The following is a 20,013-nucleotide window of genomic DNA, read 5'->3' as shown; positions in this document are numbered from 1 at the left end:
ACAACTTTTACTACTCCCTCCGTCCCATAATTAAATATCAATTTTTTTCACGTAATTTTAAAAATATTAGTATTATATTTGAATATAGTAGGAATAAAATACAAATGACTAAAATAATATTATTAGTATGCGTGATATAAAGGTAATGACATTTCTGTAATATTCCCTCCGTCCCTTAACAATCTGTCCATTTTTCTATTTTGGTCCGTCCCATGACAAAATATCCGTTTTTTTTTTTAGTAATTGTACTATCTACCTAACATTACAAATACCCTTCTAATTTACAATTTATTACAAAAATGTCATTACCTTTATATCATACAATACTTAATAGGGTTAATTTAGTCTTTTTACCTTTATTTCTACTTTATCATAATATAATACTAATATTTCTAAAACTCCGTGCAAAAAGCAAATGGATATAGATATGGGACCGAGGGAGTATATTGTGAGTTGTAAAGGTATTTGTAATGTTAGGTAGATAGCACAGTTACTAAAAAAAAACAGATACTTTTTTATGGGACGAATTAAAATGAAAAAATGAATACTTTGTCACGGAGGGAGTATTTATAAAAAATTGTCCCAAAAATATGTTGATCATTTTTTTTATTTTTTTTCATCTCCCTACTATTTTATGAGCATTCTTTCCTAGTATGTGTACTATTTTTAATTTTAAAGATTTTTATTACTAATATAGGTAAATATAAAAATTTTGAGTTAATAAATATGATTTCCTATTTTAACTACAAATATTATTATGATTATTATTAAATGGGGTTTGAATGTAGACAACAGTTGATAACTAATAATTACACAATTTGCATAGAATAAAATCAAAATTATGTATATATTATATTATAAAATGCAGACAAGTTGGTGCATGATTCATGCATAATTTATTATAAAAATAAAAATAAAAAAACCAATCATTTCAGAAGATTATGATGTTAATTTAAATTATAAAATTGGCTAATCACACGTGGTTAATACTTAAAACCATATCAAGTTATTGAATTTATCAAAGTGGTTCTAAATTCTATTTGTCACACTTAAATAGTATAATTGATTATACTTAAAATTTATACCATTAATTTAACCTTTTTTTGTTTTTGTCAAAATCAATAGGCCAAACATGAGACTATTTTTTCCAATAATATTGTGCAAAAATGATTGTTCTATGATTCGGGGAAATTGCAAAAAATATATCACACGTATACCTCATTATCACTTTTATTTTGTATTTATCTCTCTGGCAAAATATATCCCACATATTTTCAAAAGTCGTTATTTCTATCATTTGACCGCGCGTGGCCGCGCGTGATTGCGCGTAAGGGCGCGTGGTGTGAATTTCACGCGCGAAAAAAAAGGACATAAATAACGACTTTTGTAAATATGTGAGATATATTTTGCCAGGGAGATAAATACAAAACAAAAGTGATAATAGGGTATAAGTGTGAGATATTTTTTGCAATTTTTACTCGATCTTGAATCATGATGCTTATTTGTCTCTTTTACAAATTTTGGCTTCAATTAAAACATTTTTTATTAAAATATTTAATTAATTCTTGAGAATGTGCTAATGGGGTTAGCCCAAAACAAGTAACTATATATATATATTAAAATTATAATAATTTAAAATATATTATAAAAGTAAGAAAGTAATATGCTAATAATTTTAAGTGAAAATACAAAGATATATTTTTTTTTATTTGTATTCGATTACATTTGCTAAATCTAAGATAAATATTTTAATTATAGATATTATAAAATAATAAAAGAAATACTTTAATTGTGGACAAAGAAAGAATAATTTATCCAAAAATACAATCGTTAATACGTGATAAATTTGTAGTAATAACAATTCAATATTAGTGTAGTGATTTTAAATATAAGCAAAGTAATAAATGTGACAATTAGTTTGTTGATTTAGTTCATTTATAAAAATTTACATGTGAAAAATATCAATTCAAAAAATCTCTTTTTGGGACTCTCGTTTACGAATATATAATTAATGGCTGTATTTTTTTAACCGTTCGAGCTTTTAGGTGAAACAGTCGTTCAGAATCGATATGGTATCAGAGCCTGGCTAGGTTTCAAGTATATTTTTTTTTAATAAACATGTGTGATTAGGTAAAATCAGCCCTAAACCCAATCAGTACAGTAACAAAATTAACTATATATTACATCAGTCCGACTGTAAGAGTCTTATTTACTTTTTATTTTTTGTGTGTTGATATTTAAATATTACTCCCTCCATCCCATATAGTTTGGGTGTGTTACTGTAGATACGAAAATTTAGGTAAAGTATAATTAGTAGATAATTAAAAAGTGTATTAGTATAAATAATTATTATTTAGTAAAAATAATTATAGGTTAATATAAATAAATAGTTTAATTAAGATTAAAAAAATTATAAAATTTAAAACTTAAACTGTGATTAAAGTGGATAATCATATTTCCAAAAAGGAAAAGGACATGTTATGTGAGATGAACGAAAATAGAAAATAAGGACAAATTATGTGGGACGGATGGAGTAATTATTATATCAAAACGTAGTATAAATTAATGAAAAATTGTAAAAATACTTTCATTAATGTCTTATAATACTAATAGAATGACATTTGTACAAAAAAAATTATACAAATATAACTATATTTTTAATGTTAATTATAATGACGTAAAATATAAATGTAATCCTTAGTGGCGGATGGGAGTATATAGTTTGAAGTGTATTAGAAAAATATAGGGTAAACTGTTTTTTTAGTCCCGTAACTGGACCCCTTATCATTTTAGTCCCCTAAGTGGAGCCTGTCGCAAACTAGTCCCATAAGTGAAAACTTTTCGTTGTTTTAGTCCTCCGGCGCCGGAGATGCCCGCGTGGCTCGCCGGAGGTGACGTGTGACCTGGCGGACACGTGGATTTTTTTTTTTTTTCATTTTTTAAAACTTATTTTTAATTTATTTTAAATTTTATTTGTATTTTTTTATTCGGTCCAAATTAAAAAATGAAAAAAAAAATGAAAATAAATAAATAAATCCACGTGTCCGCCAGGTGTCGCTGACCTGGCGGGACACTTGGCGGACACGTCACCTCCGGCGAGCCACGCGGGCGTCTTCGGTGCCAGAGGACTAAAACAGCAAAAAATTTTCACAGGACTAGTTTGCAACATGCTCCACTTACAAAACTAAAATAATAAAAGTGTCCAATTACAGGACAAAAAAAACAGTTTACCCAAAAATATATTGTCTTACATCATTATTAATATTGACTTAGTCGATGCATAAAAAGGTGTCATTGTTTACTTTAATTATGACCCCCAAATTTATATATATATAAAAAGAAGGCCAATATTATGACAGTGTTTCGAGTTTGCCCACTGTCTCTTTCTTTTCATGTCGACAATGAAATTGAGATTTTGTTTTTATTTTATTTTATTTTTTGTCTCATATATATATATATATATTTCTTATTACAAACATTTTTATAATATTATATAATATTATTTATTGATATGTTATTAATTATATAATAATTTACTTCATTCGTCTTACATACCATTTTTTATTTTTTATTTTTTTTTTGTCTTACATATTATATTTTTAAAAAAAAAAAGAATTTTACATTTTAAAAATTTATGATTTATAATTGTTTAATTTTAAATATACTAATTAATTATATTAATTTTAATTTATAATATTTTTATATTATAATTATTTTTAGTAATATATTTTTAATCAGTTATTAATCATATCTCTCATAAATTCTTACGTCTACTTAACTGTGACACTATATCGGGACAGAGAGAGTATAAGTTTTAGTAATACTAATTAGTTATATTAATCTTTATTTATAATTATTTTTATATTGTAATTATTTTTACTATTACAAAATATATATGCAAAGAAATATTGTTGCAAATAATCGAAATGTTAGTTGACAATTTTGATACACTACAAGAAAAAATTATTTTTTAAACAAAATATTTTTGTCTCTAAATTTACTTTTTCCGTTACTAATGACATTAGAAACGGAATTATGAATGAAATTACGTTAGCTACGTGAACTTTAGCGACGAAATTCCGTTATAAATATATTATTTTTTTGTAGTGATGACTGATGGAATAAATTCATTTAATAGAGTGTTGGAAAATCATTACTACAAGTTTTCTAAGAATTTAAATTCGGACTAATAACACAAAATTTGGTGCAAAGACAAAAGTGCTTTTGGTTGGAAATTTATTTAATTGATATTTGATTTATAGTATAATATATTTAATTAAAATAAATTTAAAATATGTATTTATATTTTTAAAAATTATATCTCAATAAAATATAAATTAATATTTTCTTTGTCTACTTAATAAGTTTACATTTACCTTTTGTGTCATTGTATTTATCATTGAAAATATTCTTATATTTGTATATTTTCTTTTTGTATAAACGTCCTTCTATTAGTATTATAAGACACTAATACAAATCTTTTTGCCATTTTTTTTGATTTATACTAGTTTTTGATATAATAATTAATATTTAAATATTAATAGACAAAAAAAAATATAAGCTTTTAAAGCGAATGAAGGAAGTATAATAATACAAGTTTATATAATACAAATAAATAATATATATTATATATGATTGACAAAATTAATTTCATAAAAATTGAAAGTTTTGAATATATATAAATATATTTATTTACTATAAAAAAAAATAGAAATAAAAATAGAAGGTGTCGAGTAGGTCCCACCTTAAAAATATTTGAAAGAAAAAGTAAAAAGAGCTGAAAGACTCAATAAAAATGCAAGCACATGTCTATCCACACATTCTTTTAAGCAAGACACTTTTATTCATTTGACATTATTTGTTTTTTAAAAAGTATTATATTAAATATATATTTTTTTTTTATAAAACATCAAATTAAATTCTAATTTTTAATTTTTTTAAATTTTTAAATTTTCAAAAATCTCCAAAAATCTCTATCGAAACAAAGCCCGTCTTCTTTCAATCAAAAAAAAGAAAAATCGACATATTTTTCAATTAATACTTTAAAATATACAATATATATTATATGTATTTAAACAGTCAACTGTTCAATACAAAATATTACTTTTATATTATCGACGTTTTCTTATATCTAATACAAAATATACTTCAAATTAGAAATACAAAACAAACACGCCCTTTAATTCTAAATCAAAATACACATAACCTTTAATTAAAAGAAAATAAAGTTTGGATTATAAACTACATGACCAAAACATGTCCAATTATTGTAGATGTAAAAATTGGTAATAATATATATATATATATATAAAGAAAAGTACAAGTGGATAGATAATTATATAAGTAGCATCGAATCAATGTCGTAGTAGATTTCAATAAATATTATTATCACAATATATAAATATTACTCCCTCCGTCCAATTTCTATTGTCCTAAAATATATTTGCACGATTTTTTAGGTGATTGTCTTTTTGTTATGATTTGACAAATTTGTCCTTAATTGTATGGTAGAGATTAAAAATAATATATGAATGAAGGGTAAAAATGTAAAATTTGTGTTTAGAAAAGAAAATAGGACAATAGTTATTGGACTTCCCAAATAAGAAAGTAGGACATTAGTTTATGGAGAGAGGGAATAGTTGATGATCTTCTGTGTGAGATTAAAATAACACCAAAATTCCATCTCTAGTAAGTGAAGATCATTTGGGTACAAACAAGAAATACATATTTATACCCCAAGATTCTTTTATTTATATATATAATTAATTGATCAATAAGTAATATATTAAATTAAATTAAATTAAATTATTGATGAATAGTACATAGTGGTTGAAGGAAATTGGAATACTAACAAATGAATCCTACGTGTATATGCATAGTGGAATTAATTAAGAAATGCTCATATGTGTCACCCTAATGATTCATTTAAGATTCGAATGAATTTCCACTACTATTTATTTATTTATTATTGGTTTAAATAAAGTATACTACTTGCAATTGTTTACAATTAAATATATATATATATATATATATATTTGTTTACAATTAAATATATATATTTTTTAAATAAAATATCATATCGGAAGTAAGTGACCTGAGACGTCGGGAGTTTAAATCCATGACATCACGGTCACACATCCAACCCCACACCACCAGGCCATTCTTTACGAGACAAAAATTAATACTCCCTCCGTCCCACGTACCGTGTCTGCTACACTGTAGATACAGTATTTTAGGAGGGGGTAATTAGTAGATAATTAAAAATATATTAGTGAAAATAATTATCCTATAATATAAATAATTATAAATTAAGATTAAGATAACTAATTAGTTTAATTAAAATTTTAAAAAAATAAAATTAAAAAGTTTAAAATGAGATTAAAGTGTATAATCATTTTCCAAAAAAGAAAAGTGGCATGGTATATGGGACGGACAGAAACGGCAACGTGGACATGGTACGTGAGACGAAGGGAGTAGTATTTTATTAGTTAGTAGAAGTGTGTAAGAGGTTTGGACAATTTTGTCATTTGACTTTATATATAAATTAATTGTATGTGTAATGATATATTTGTAGTTTAAGTAAAAGTTAAGAGTATTTTGATATTAGTGTATGATTATTTTTATTATGTCACTATAAAAAAATGTCAAATTAGTTATAATATTTTTTAATTATATAATATTTTTGTAGTTAAAATATGTTATTCAATTACCAAAATTTATTTTAAAAATAAATTATATATTAAAAAATTAATTTTGTCAATAAAATTCTATGGCTAAAAATCTTATTTTCATAGAAAAAGGATTTTATCTACAAAGTCATACTTTCATAGCTAAAAATCATTTAGTTAAGAAAATCAATCATATTTTGTTACTAAAAATATTTTTTTTATAATTTTTTTTTTTTTTAATAGCGAAAGCGCTTTAGCTATGAAATCTTTTTTCGTAGCTATATCTCGTTTTCATACTTTTATTGAAAAATATTTATTTTTCATTACAAAAGTTAAATTGTCACCAAAAACTTTTACTAACCCAGTATTATAGCCGACAAAACTCATTTTATCGCTAAAGTCTTTTTGCTACGAAATTATTATCTTTTGCTACGAAATTTTTCGTAGCTAAATCTCAATTATTTATTTATTTATTATTATTTTTTTAATAGTTGTGTTTATATTCAATGATTTTTTAATTCAATTTAAAATTTTATTATTTTCAAACAATCTTCGATCGAACAAACAAACCAACAATTATTGATTGGAAAATCATGACACTCCACATATATCTAATCCAAATAATTTGGAATTATGAGATTTGAAGTATTGTGTCCCACAATGCAAAGTATTTCTTCAAATGTATTATAAATTGTCAACTAACAATAATAATTCGAATTAATTCATTGTTTATTATATATGGTTACATATATATGTTGTTGGACCATAAGTTTTGGATATTCTTTTTCATACCTTGCTTGGTAAAGATTAATTAATGTTTATTTCATTTTATTTTTTTTTTTTTTCAAATTTTCAATTGAAAATATACATACCGACATATATTACACTAGAAAATATTAACTTATTTTTATTATTATTTTTTTTATGACGTTGGATTATAAAGTAATAAAGAGAAGTATAGGCTTATTCTACTCATTAATCAAATTAAGTGAACGTTGTTGGAAATCTAATATAAAATAATATTTTAATGTGATATTTATATATATAATAAAGTATTTTTTATAAAAAAAATATCGAAAGTTCAAAAAAGAAAAAATTAAATACAAAATGAACACACCCTTAAACTTTATGTCATTTAATAATAATAATAATAATAATAATAATAATAATAATAAAAATTAATTAAAATTATTACAGCAGTGTGATTTGGACAGCATCGCAATGTGCAAAATTTTCAACAAGTAGGACCTCATCCCTTTATTAATTTCTTCCCATTTAAGAAACATGCATGCCATCTTATAACGATAACACTCCATAATATATATATATATATATATATGCATGTATATACACACAAAATTCGAATACTACTTTTTGAATTTTTTAGATTGGATCAAAATGAAAATTTTGGGATTAGTATACACAAAACTCAAAAAAAAAAAAAAAAAAAAAAAAAAGATGCAAATTCAAATTATAATATAAACATATATCGGTTGATAATTTACCCGCAACGCATTCGAAGAATTACAATTATTTCCACATCATCAAATATATATATATATATATTAAGGTAAATTATTTTTTAAGTCTCGTATCTGACTCTCTTTATCATTTTAGGACTTTAAGTGAACTCTGTCTAAAACTAGTTCCGTAAGTAAAATTTTTTCGCTAAAATAGTCCCCGAGTGCCGGACTCGCTGCGCTAGCAGCCCGTTGCTGACATGGCGCTGACGCAGCTGACATATCATCGCCACATATATGCCACGTCGAAGGACCATTTTAGCGAAAAAATTTACTTACAGGACTATTTTGAGACAAAGTTCATTTAAATGTCCTAAAAATGATAAAGAAAGTCATATACAAGACTAAAAAATATTTTAGCATGAAATTTTGTAAAATAAAAAATAAAAAATAATTCCACGTGTTGCTGCCGTGGCATTTACGTGGCGATGACATATAAGCAACAGTGGGCCAGTGTTGCGAGTCCAGCACCGGATGACCATTTAAATTTTTTTATTTATGGGATCATTTTCAGACATGATCCACTTAAAATCTTAAATGATAAAGGGGTAAGATACGAGATTAAAAAAACAGTTTATTTATATATTAATACTTTCTCCGTCCCGTTAACTTTTATTTAAATTACAGACATACTATTACACATACAATTACTTTATACACAAAATCAAATGACAAAAATATTAAAAACTCTTATATATTTTCACTAAGAGCATCTCTTACAAGTCACTTCTCCTGTTACCTTTATCATTACTTTAAGAAGAAATACATGTCACTTCAGTTTTTACTGTAATAATTAGTTATCTTTCTCCTTACTTTAAGAAGAAATGTTGTTATTCACAATTTATTACCTTTCTCAAAAACCGATTATTTTCAACAAAAATTAAAAAATAATTAAATATTATTCAAAAAGTTTTAAAATTTTAAAATTAACAAAAATTATTTAATATATATACATATTGATTTATTCAAATTATTTCAATTTTGAAAATAGTAAATTATATATTTCAATATATTAAAATTTATATAGATAATTTTAAAATTTCATATAAAATGATATAAATATATTATTAGACAATAAATATATATATAAATAAATAATTTATATATATTATGCAATACAAATATATAGAAATAAATAAATTAGTGTGGATCTTACAAAATAGTAAAAGTAATATGTTGAAAATCATTACTATAATGAGTGATAAAAAAAAATAATTTAAATGTTGAGTTGGATATGACGTGGATGAGAGAGATAACGAAGTAGAGGTAATATCAGTAACGAATACTCTAACTAATAAAATATTATTATTTCTTAATATACTCCTTTAATTTGAAACAAAAAGAGTATTACATTGTTATTTTTTTATAAATTGATTACATTATATATATATATTAATCATATTATATTAATATTTATATATATCGTATTTATAAATAATATTTATAAAAAGTTATACCACCTAAAAACAGAGTGAACAAATTGTAATAAACAATTATCTTAAACTAAAATATAATTATAGGGCTCGTTTGTCTATGTTTTTCATTATCTTTTCATACTTATTTTCTATGAAAGTGTATAATTATAAATCCTAATATTTTATTTTTTATTTAAAAAATATTATCAAAATTTTGCATTTTACTTCAAGCTATATGATTCAACACTGAAAAAATTATTCATCCGTTCGTCAAATTTATTTTTATTTTTTTAGTCATTTCGTAAATTTAACTTATTACTAATTTTGAAAAAAACCAACAAATTAATTCTTAAATATTATTTCTCATTCAACATTTATTTAGCACCAATGTCACTATCTTTATTATCTTCTTTCTTTCTTTTTTTTTTTTCTTTAATTTTTAATTAAATTTTCAAAACACACCTTCAATTATCTTTTCATTTTCATCACTATTTCAATAAAAATCTTCATGTCTTGTCCAAATATTCTAAATTTGGTATAGAATTTAATAAATATTGTAGTTTAACAAATATTTTAATCTTATGTCTTGATTCGATCTAATAATATTCTCTTAAATAAATATAAATTTGAAAGTCTTTATAATCATAATAAAGTCTATACTTACTAAAAGTATAGATCGCGTCCCCGTTGGAAATATCAAATCAATACGATATTGATTTGATCTGGTGAACATAAATTAGTAAGTTGAACAACATATATTTGATAGCACATGATAATATAATACTTTATGTAACACATAATTTGACAGCGCATGATATAGATTTATATAACATAATATATTAATGATTTTAGAATAATAAACATATATATATATATATACACACATTACAGTACAATAATAAACTTCACAACACATGCTTCTATGATACAATATTATGTTATATAAGCATGTACTGTCTTTTTGTTGATTTGAACTACCGTAGACACATGAATTTATAAGAAATATAATTAATAAATAGAATACATCGATAAAAATAATTATTATATAATATATAAAAATAATTATAAATTAAAATTAAAATAATAAGTTTAATTAAAATTTTAATATAAAAATAAAATATACTCCCTCCGTATTTTCTTTTTTTAGTAAGCATGAACCCCACTCCATATTACTCATACTCTTACTTTTACACTTATTTACACAAATACCAATAAAAAAAAGTAAAAGTACTATAGGGGTTTTTTGGTTTTTTTATATTAAATTTATTATAACTATCATTAAGATATAATATTTTTTAAACAACGTGCAAAATGTAAATGTCATCTTTATAATTGGACGGAGGAAGTATAATTTTTTTTTTAAAAAAATAACATAAAATATGAAAAGGATAAAACAATAATATAAATACAATATGTAGGATAGAGAAAGTATTGACTAGAGAGAGAGAGAGGTACAGGGTGATGTCGGCATGAGAATAGTGATGGTATTATTGCCACGCACTCACTCAAACAAAGTCGACATATGATTTATTTCTAAATTTGTTCTTAATTGTTATTATTATTATTTTTTTCAATGACGTGGGAATCCGCAACCGCTAAAAGTCACACTAGGCGAACTGTACGTGATAGGTGGATCTGAAGCAAGTTTGAACCCATGACCTCACGGTCACAAATCCATCTTTTACATCCCTTACGGGATTGTAGGGTATGTTTCACTGTGATTTGAAATAAAAATTTTATCTAAATAGTACTCCTTCCGTCATTCAAATTTATTCTATTTTTTTTTTAGTAAAAAAAATACCATTTTTTTTATCAAAAAAAAAAAATCTATTTTTATCTATTTTTGTTAAAAAAAACATATCTGGTCAAATGAACATACAATTTGATGACGGAGGGAGTATTAATTTATTATTTAAAAAAATTATATCATATTGAACACATGTTTTCTCACAAATTCATTAGCTACAGATATTTCTGAAAATTTTTATATCTAATTTTATAGAAATATGAATGTTTTGTGGCAGTATAAATGGAGACAAAAGTATGATGTTTAAAACAAGAGGGACTTGCCACTTGTGGTTTGTATATATATTGATCGATTTCATTTCTTTTTTGTGTGATTAATTAATTGGGATCGATGGGTACCCTTTCTGGTCCTTTTTTTTTTTTTTTTCAAAAAAAAATTATTATTATTATTATTATTATTAAATTTAAAAGGGATTGTTCCATAGGAAACAACGTATGACCACAAATATGGAAACCAAATAAGTTTTCTCTAATTTGGAAGTTTCTTGATATGTAATGAATCATATAATCATCGTCCAACCACTTTCTTATCTTCTTCTTTAAATGTGGTCGTAGTTAATTAGACCTAAAGATATTAAAATTAACCCCCCAATATATATATATATATATATATAAGAATTATCTTATCGCAAGTGTTCGAATGCCCGATCCCATGTTCATTTGCGTATTCGATACACCACAGAACGTTAAGATAATTAATCATAGATGATAAACGAATCGATTATGTTTTGTATATCGCTAGAAAATTTGATTTTTTTACCCAAAAAAAAGAAAAAAAAAAGAATTTATGTTAAATTAATACTATCAAAATTTACAAAAGTACATAACAGAATTTATCTATAATAATAATAATAATAATAATAATAATAAGATATGTATTAAAAAAAAAAGTTATTAATAAAATGAAGACTAAATTTTAAAAATAAATAAATAAAACTCTAAGGATCCAAGCTATCACTTATTTTTGTGGGGAAATAAACTGGACTCTCTAAGATGTAAAAAAGGGTAATTCACCCGGTTTATATAAATTTAGAGAAGTTAACCAGCTGAGTCGAACAAAATTTCAAGTTTTCATGTTCGTTCGCTAATATTCGCGAACAAGATTCATGTTCGTTCGTTAAATTTTCGAGTTCGACTCATTAAAAATATTTATTGTTTGACTTCGTGTTCGTGTTCGGCTCGATTAAGCTCATTCGAGTTCGTTTGTTTCACTTTTGTTAATTTATATATAATTTAAAAGAAAATTTGAAATTAGTTTATTTATTTATAAATTATATTTTTATATGTATATATATGATATTTATAATAAATATATTAGTTTAATGAATGTTAGCGAACAAAACTTGGGTCTGTTCTTTAATCAAACAAGTCTGTTTATGTGTTCGACTCGACTCGTTAATATTTGCAAACGAGTTTTAACCAAGCCAAATCGAACCGAATCAGATTGATTTCACGAATAACTCGATTCGTTTAACAACTCTATATAATATAGCAGCACCTTATAGAGTACACACATATATATTAAGAGAAAATTTATATGCATATATGATAGACTCCTAATTCATAAACTATAAAATTATAATAACTTTATTTCGTAGAATTGTGAATATTTTTATAAGTTTATAAAGTACTAATAATATTTACGTTTTTATTGATTATTTGATGAAATTTATTAATATTATTGTCATTTTTAATGTACTATACAAGATTTACTATATATATATATTGATACTTAATTTTTATATGGAATATTATATTTAATAATATTATCTCAATTAAAAATAATAATAATAAAAAAAATCATTGAAATTGTAAGTCATATGTTATAACTCACGGAATATTTGTAGATATGTATGTGTTAAAAATGGTGCACAAATTAAATGAGAGACAAAATTGTGACAACTAATCTTACCATTTTTTAAATTATATATTTACTTCATACTATTTTTAATAAAAATTATATATTAACTTTTTATAAAATATTACATCAAAATTTCTCTTTAAAAAAAAAAATTCAAATCAACATTTTATTTTATATCATATTCAAATCAAAACCACACAAACAATAAATTTGCAAAAAATACTTCATCCGTCCCATAACAAAGTATTCATTTTTCTATTTTACTATGTCCCATAACAAAGTATCTATTTCCTTTTTCTAGTAACTGCATAATCTACCTAACATTACAAATACCCTTATAACTTACAATATATTACACAAATGTCATTATTTTTATATCACACAATACTAATAAGATTATTTTAGTCATTTTTACTTTATTCTTACTACATCCCAATATAATACTAATAAATCTAAAACTCTATGCAAAAAAACAAACACATACATAATTATGGGACAGAGGGAGTAGTTGAAATGAAAAATAAACATATAAAAATTAGAGAGTTAGAAATGAACTTACACTCTAACTTCGATTCGAACAGACCGTTAAAATATAGTACTCTTTCCGTCCCAATACAATAGTCTTGTTTACCATTTTTGTCCGTTTCAAAACAATAGTCTTATTTCCATAATAACCATATCACTATAAAACTACTCATACTTTTTCATTTTTATTACACAACTGTCACTACTTTTTACACTAAGACACTCACAAGAACAAAAAAATCTTTTATATATATTTTTTACCCACTATCAATATAATATTAATATTCCTTAAATCTCGTATCCAATCCTTAAATCTCGTATCCAATCCAATTAAAACTATATTTATGGGACCGAAAAGAGTATTAGGAATGTTTGTGTCTCTTTCGGATTTATATAATCTAATACAGAATTATTCCATTTGTAGTAAATAAAAAAAAATGATTTAAAAACAGACAGTTTCTTTATTTGTACAAATAGATCATCCTGTCACTATTGGCTACTTTAAATTAAATTAAATCAAAAGTATATTTCAACCAAAGATAATAACAGGATAATTAAATAATTTCTTTGTAATATGACCAAAAATTTCTTCAAATTAAGAAATGATTGTTCATTGATTTATGTCATCTAATGATTTTGTTAAGATTTGATTCCAATAATATATTTTACTTTCCTTAATTTATTACACTACTTGCAAGTCTTAATTATTTAATTTCATTTTCACTACAAACTAATTAGGGTTTTTGTGATTAATATTCATTTTTTTAATTTTTTTTAAAATTCCTAGCTAGCTAAATATAGTATAGCTAAGTAGGTTGCAAATTTGTCAATATATCGATATCGAATCCAACTATCCAAATTTTTGTATGATCTTAGTGGATTAATAATTGATCTAGATTTGTTTATTAAGTGACACAAAATAATTTATTTGAAGTATATTTACTTCGATGAATTATTTGTTCACCCAACAAATAATTTTTCGACACTTTTTCTAATTAATATTATTAAAAAAATACATTATATATATAATTACACTGAATATATATATATACTTCTTTCGTCCCATAACTTTTGAACATGTTGTCATTTCAGTCGATCTCATAAATATAGTCATATTTTATTTTGAAAATGATTATATACTTTAATTACATTTTAAATTTTTTAATTTATGATTTTTTTTTATTTTTAATAAGACTAATTACTTGTACTCATCTTAATATATAATTACTTATATACTGCACTGTAATTGGTTTAGTCTTATTTACTATTTTTGTCCGTCCCAAAACAATAGTCTCATTTCCATGAATAATTATATCACTATAAAACTACCCTTACTTTTTTATTATTATTACACAATTGCCACTACTTTTTACACTAATACACTCATAAAAAAGTTTTTTACCCATACTTTTTACCCACTACTAATATAATATCAATATTCTTTAAATTAAACAATTCAGACTATAATTTTAAGACGGAGGGAGTATTTCTTATTTGCTCCATCCATCCCATCTAATTATACTTACTTTACTTGAACACGGACGCTATAAAATAATATTTTTTAATATAAAAATGAAGTGGGTAAAAATAAGTTGGGATATTATAAAAATAAATAAATAATAATAATAATAATAAATTATTAAAGAATTGATAAAACAAAATAATGTGATAAGTAATAGTGGTAAAAAATAATATTTAAATCAAATCAAAACCATAATCCCAATATAATAATTGTTCTTCATTTGGGTCTTTTAAGCATAGTGAAGTTTGGGCCAATTTACATTTGTAGTTTTGTATTGGTCCAATAAAAGCCCAATTGTATTATACATGAATCCATAATTATGTATAACTAGCAAATAAATGTACTATTCTTTTTGTCCACATAGTTCATATTTTTTCTATTTTCATATATTCAATATAATTTGTCAATTTTATTTAAAAATAATTATAAATTGTCATTACATTTAAAATTTTTTAATTTATATATTTTTTAATTTTAATTAAATTATTTAATTATTTTAATCTTAATTTTTTATTATTTATATTATACAATAATTACTTTTTATTAATGCATTTATACTTACTAATTATATTTTTTAAAATTTTCATATTTACAATAATATGGACATTTTTTATAGGAGGCAGAAAGTATATTTTATTTATTCATTTATTTTGAGTATTTGTTATTTTATTATTTTTAAGTGATACTATAATTCGCAGCCGTTGGCCTTCAATTGCACATTAGACAATTTTTTTGTTTGTTTTTTTTTTTAATATTATTATTATTATTATTATTATTTTATAGCGCATAAATCTATGGCGGCTATTTTTTTCGAGTGCGTTTGAATAAATTCCTAACTAAATCTAATAGTTTGCAAACTAAATTCGACAAAATAAATTACATTAGGAGACTGATTATTTGTTATCTCTATTTATTTATTCATTCCGCAACTTTGACAAATTTGCACTTTTTTTTTAAATACTTCCTACGTCTAACTAGAAAGTATACATATTTTTATTTTGAGACGTCCAATTAGAAAGTAACTATTTCATTAAGTACCTTATTTTTTCCACAAATACTCCTACTTTATATCACATTATTACTTTTATACCAAAAAAATAAGGTTGAATTGCACAAAATCCACCCGTTGTTTCATGAAATTGCACCAAATTCCTCATACTTCTAAAATTGCGTCAAACTCCCTCGTGGTTTCATAAACTTTGCGTCTAACCCCCTCAACGGTCCTTATTTAACGGTATTTGACCTAACTGCGCTTAAACTGCGAATAAATTTTAGAATTTCAATTTTTAAACCCCTAAAATTACAAATATATTTATTTTTTATATATTTAGCCTAAAAAATAGTAAAAATAAATTTTTAAAACCTGAGAAAAATAATTATTTTTGAGTATATTTACTATTTTTTAGGGTAAATATAAAAAATATATATATTTGTAATTTTAGGGGTTTATAAATTGATATTCTAAAATTTATTCGCAGTTTGAGCGCATTTAGGTCAAATAGCGTTAAATAAGGACCACTGAGGGGGTTAGATGCAAAGTTTATGAAACCACGAGGGAGTTTGACGTTGTTTTAGAAGTATGGAAGATTTGGTGCAATTTTATGAAACTACGGGTGAATTTTGTGCAATTTAGCCAAAAAATAAGAGCAAAAATTTCATTATACTACTTTTACCTACCTACTATAATTAAAATATTATTATTTTTTAAATTTCGTGCCAAAAGCATACATATACTTTTTGCTTTTGAAGGAGGGATTATATTTTATTACTCTATGTTCAAGAAAATTTTTTGGATAAATAAAATTTTGCTACGTGTCTAGTCAGCATGGTTTCCGAGCCGTTGCGTAATTTGAATACCTTAAATCTATAACATTAATGTTTGTTTAATTACGGTTTTAATATTAAATTAATAGAATGTTTGGACACGAAAACAGCCAAAATTGTTGGGGTGGATAACCTAGTATTTTAGTCAACGAATTTAATTTCTTCCCTCGTTGACTTCTTACCACCCCTTTGAGTGTAATTGATTCCCACACTTTCATGCTAAGCAAATATAATCTGTAACTTAATAATAATAATACAACATAATCCAGATTCTATGCTACAATTAATTTAGGAGAAAAATAATAAAGGGTGTGTTTATATGCGGTTTGAATTTTAGGTTGAAATTTGAATTGAAATAATTATATGATATGACATAAATAATTTGAAAAAAAAATTGTATAAATAATAGAATTTGATCAAATTCCTTCAAACAAAGTGGTGTGCTAGTCGGGGGATTTGGATTTTGGTTTGATATTTAAATAGTAATTTTTTATTTTTTTTAAAGTTGAATAGTTATATGGGGTGATATAAATATGTATTGATTTGATATTTTGAATATAAATTTTTTAAAAAAAAATAAATATTTGATTTTATGTCTTTGAAAAGAAAAAAAAATTAAATAAAAATTTTAAATTAAATAGTTACTATTTAATTAATTTAATTTTGATCTATAATTATTTTTACTAATTCATTTCTTATTGACTTGCTAATTATTATAATATGAATATATTATTCAGGACGGAAGAAGTATTACTTATATTCAATAATTATTTCACCAAAAATTACCACAATACATATATATATATATATACACCAAAAGAACTAACCCTACATTCAAAAAAATTTCACGTATAAATTAAAATCAAATATACATTTTTAATTTTTTTTAAAAAAAAAGTGTAATATGAATCTATCCTTGCAAAGACATCAAAGCTCATGCACGTGACAAAAACCTTAAAAAGAAGCATCATGGCCGGCCGGTTCACTCAACCCCAAGTCACTTTTTGTAGTAATATAAGAACAGCCGAACTGAGCCGAGCTTTTCAAAATTCAAATCAATTGCAATTTTCATATATAGAAATGGCGCGAATCATTCTATCAGTAGTCGCTCTCGTAATTGCATTGTCGGGCGCCGTCTCGGGACAGCCCGGAAAACCCCATAAGGTCAAGTGTCAGGACAAGACTTCGAGCTGTTATCACCAGGATCTTTATTGCCCTCTCGAATGTCCTAAGGATTGCGTCCCCGATTGCGCTTCCTGTCAGCCCGTTTGCGTTTCTCCTCCGGTGGTCACACCGATCTATCCGCCGCCGCCGCCGCCGCCACCGCCACCGCCGCCGGCGGATGGGTCGGAGGTGGCCGGCGGGAAGAGAGTCCGGTGCAGAAATAGTACGTTTGAGGACTGCCGGTGGAGAGAACATAGGTGCCCAGCGGATTGCCCTAATACTTGTGAGGTTGATTGTGTCAGCTGCAAGCCTGTTTGTGGTATGTTCTTTAAATTTCTATGTTTTTTTTTGGTAAGTTCTTGTCGGGAATAATTATTTGATATGATATAAATATGTATATATATACACACACGCAGACTGCAATAGGCCCGGAGCTGTTTGTCAGGACCCTCGATTCATCGGCGCCGACGGCATAACTTTCTACTTCCACGGCAAGAAGGACCGGGACTTCTGCATCCTCACCGACAACAATCTCCACATCAACGCCCATTTCATCGGCCGCCGGAACCCTAAAATGGGCCGCGACTTCACCTGGGTCCAATCCATCGGAATCCTCTTCGACGCCCACAAAATCTTCGTCGGAGCCAAGAAGACCGCCGCCTGGGACGACGCCGTCGACCGCCTCGCCGTCTCCTACGACGGCGCTCCGGTCATCCTCCCCCACGGCCGCGGCGCCCAATCCGCGCCCGACACGGGCGTGTTGGTAACACGGTCGCGCGACGCCAATTCGGTGGTGATCCGTGTCGAGAACCAGTTCGAGATCAAGGCGACGGCGGTGCCGATCACGGCGGAGGATTCGAGGATTCATAACTATGGCGTCGCCGGCGGCGGCGATTGCTATGCACATCTGGATTTAGGGTTTAAATTCTTCTCGTTGAGTGGGGAGGTGAATGGGGTTTTGGGGCAGACGTACGCCGGAAATTATGTTAGCAGAGCTAAGATGGGGGTGGACATGCCGGTGCTCGGCGGCCGGAGGGAATTTGCGTCGTCGGGGATCTTCTCCGCCGACTGCGCCGTCGCCAGATTTAAGGGCGGGGCCGCCGCCGCTGCCGCCGGTGATTTTCAGTATTCTGATTTGAATTGCGGCGATGGGAGCGACGGCCGTGGGGTTGTCTGCCGGAGATGATTAATTTATAAAGTATAATTTTTATATTTATTTAATGTTTGTGTCGTTACGTTAATTGCAAGCAATAAACGAAGAATATGAATAAGGCAAGATAATATGTATAATTATTATTATTATTATTATTATTATTATTATTATTATTATTATTATATGTATGTGTGTATTTGTTAATGTTCAGTGTAATGTGCGAAATAAATAATTTGTTTGTGTTTAATTTGATTAATGTTCGTCTTTTATCTCTTTATTTATAAAGATTATTTATTATTCACCTTAAAATTCAAGATTTCTTCTTTAAAAACATTATATTAAAAATTTGAGTAAACTGTTTTTTCAGTTCCGAAACTGACCTCTTATCATTTTAGTCCTGTAAATGGAGTCTGTCGCAAACTAGTCCCATAAGTGAAAAATTTTCGCTGTTTTCGTCTTCCGGCGCCGGAGATGCTCGCGTGGCTCGCCGGAGGTGACGTGTCCGCCAGGTGTCGCTGACCTGGCGGACACGTGGATTTTTTTTATTTTTTTTTT

General features: G+C 25.9%; 1 protein-coding gene across 1 annotated transcript; it reads left to right on the top strand.

The window, feature by feature from the left end:
- The first annotated feature begins 18,199 nt into the window (after positions 1-18,199).
- Positions 18,200-19,676, top strand: LOC127255818 (uncharacterized). Its single transcript, XM_051281560.1, has 2 exons — positions 18,200-18,624; positions 18,722-19,676. The coding sequence occupies exons 1-2, from the start codon at positions 18,222-18,224 to the stop codon at positions 19,489-19,491; spliced, it is 1,173 nt and encodes a 390-aa protein (XP_051137517.1). The 5' UTR covers positions 18,200-18,221; the 3' UTR covers positions 19,492-19,676.
- Positions 19,677-20,013: the final 337 nt, after the last annotated feature.

Source organism: Andrographis paniculata, unplaced genomic scaffold (genome assembly GCF_009805555.1).
Source record: "Andrographis paniculata isolate CXL003 unplaced genomic scaffold, ASM980555v1 Contig54END, whole genome shotgun sequence".
Taxonomy (NCBI): Eukaryota; Viridiplantae; Streptophyta; class Magnoliopsida; order Lamiales; family Acanthaceae; genus Andrographis; species Andrographis paniculata.
Note: the sequence above shows the minus strand (reverse complement) of the source record. Positions and strands in the feature narration are given on the sequence as shown.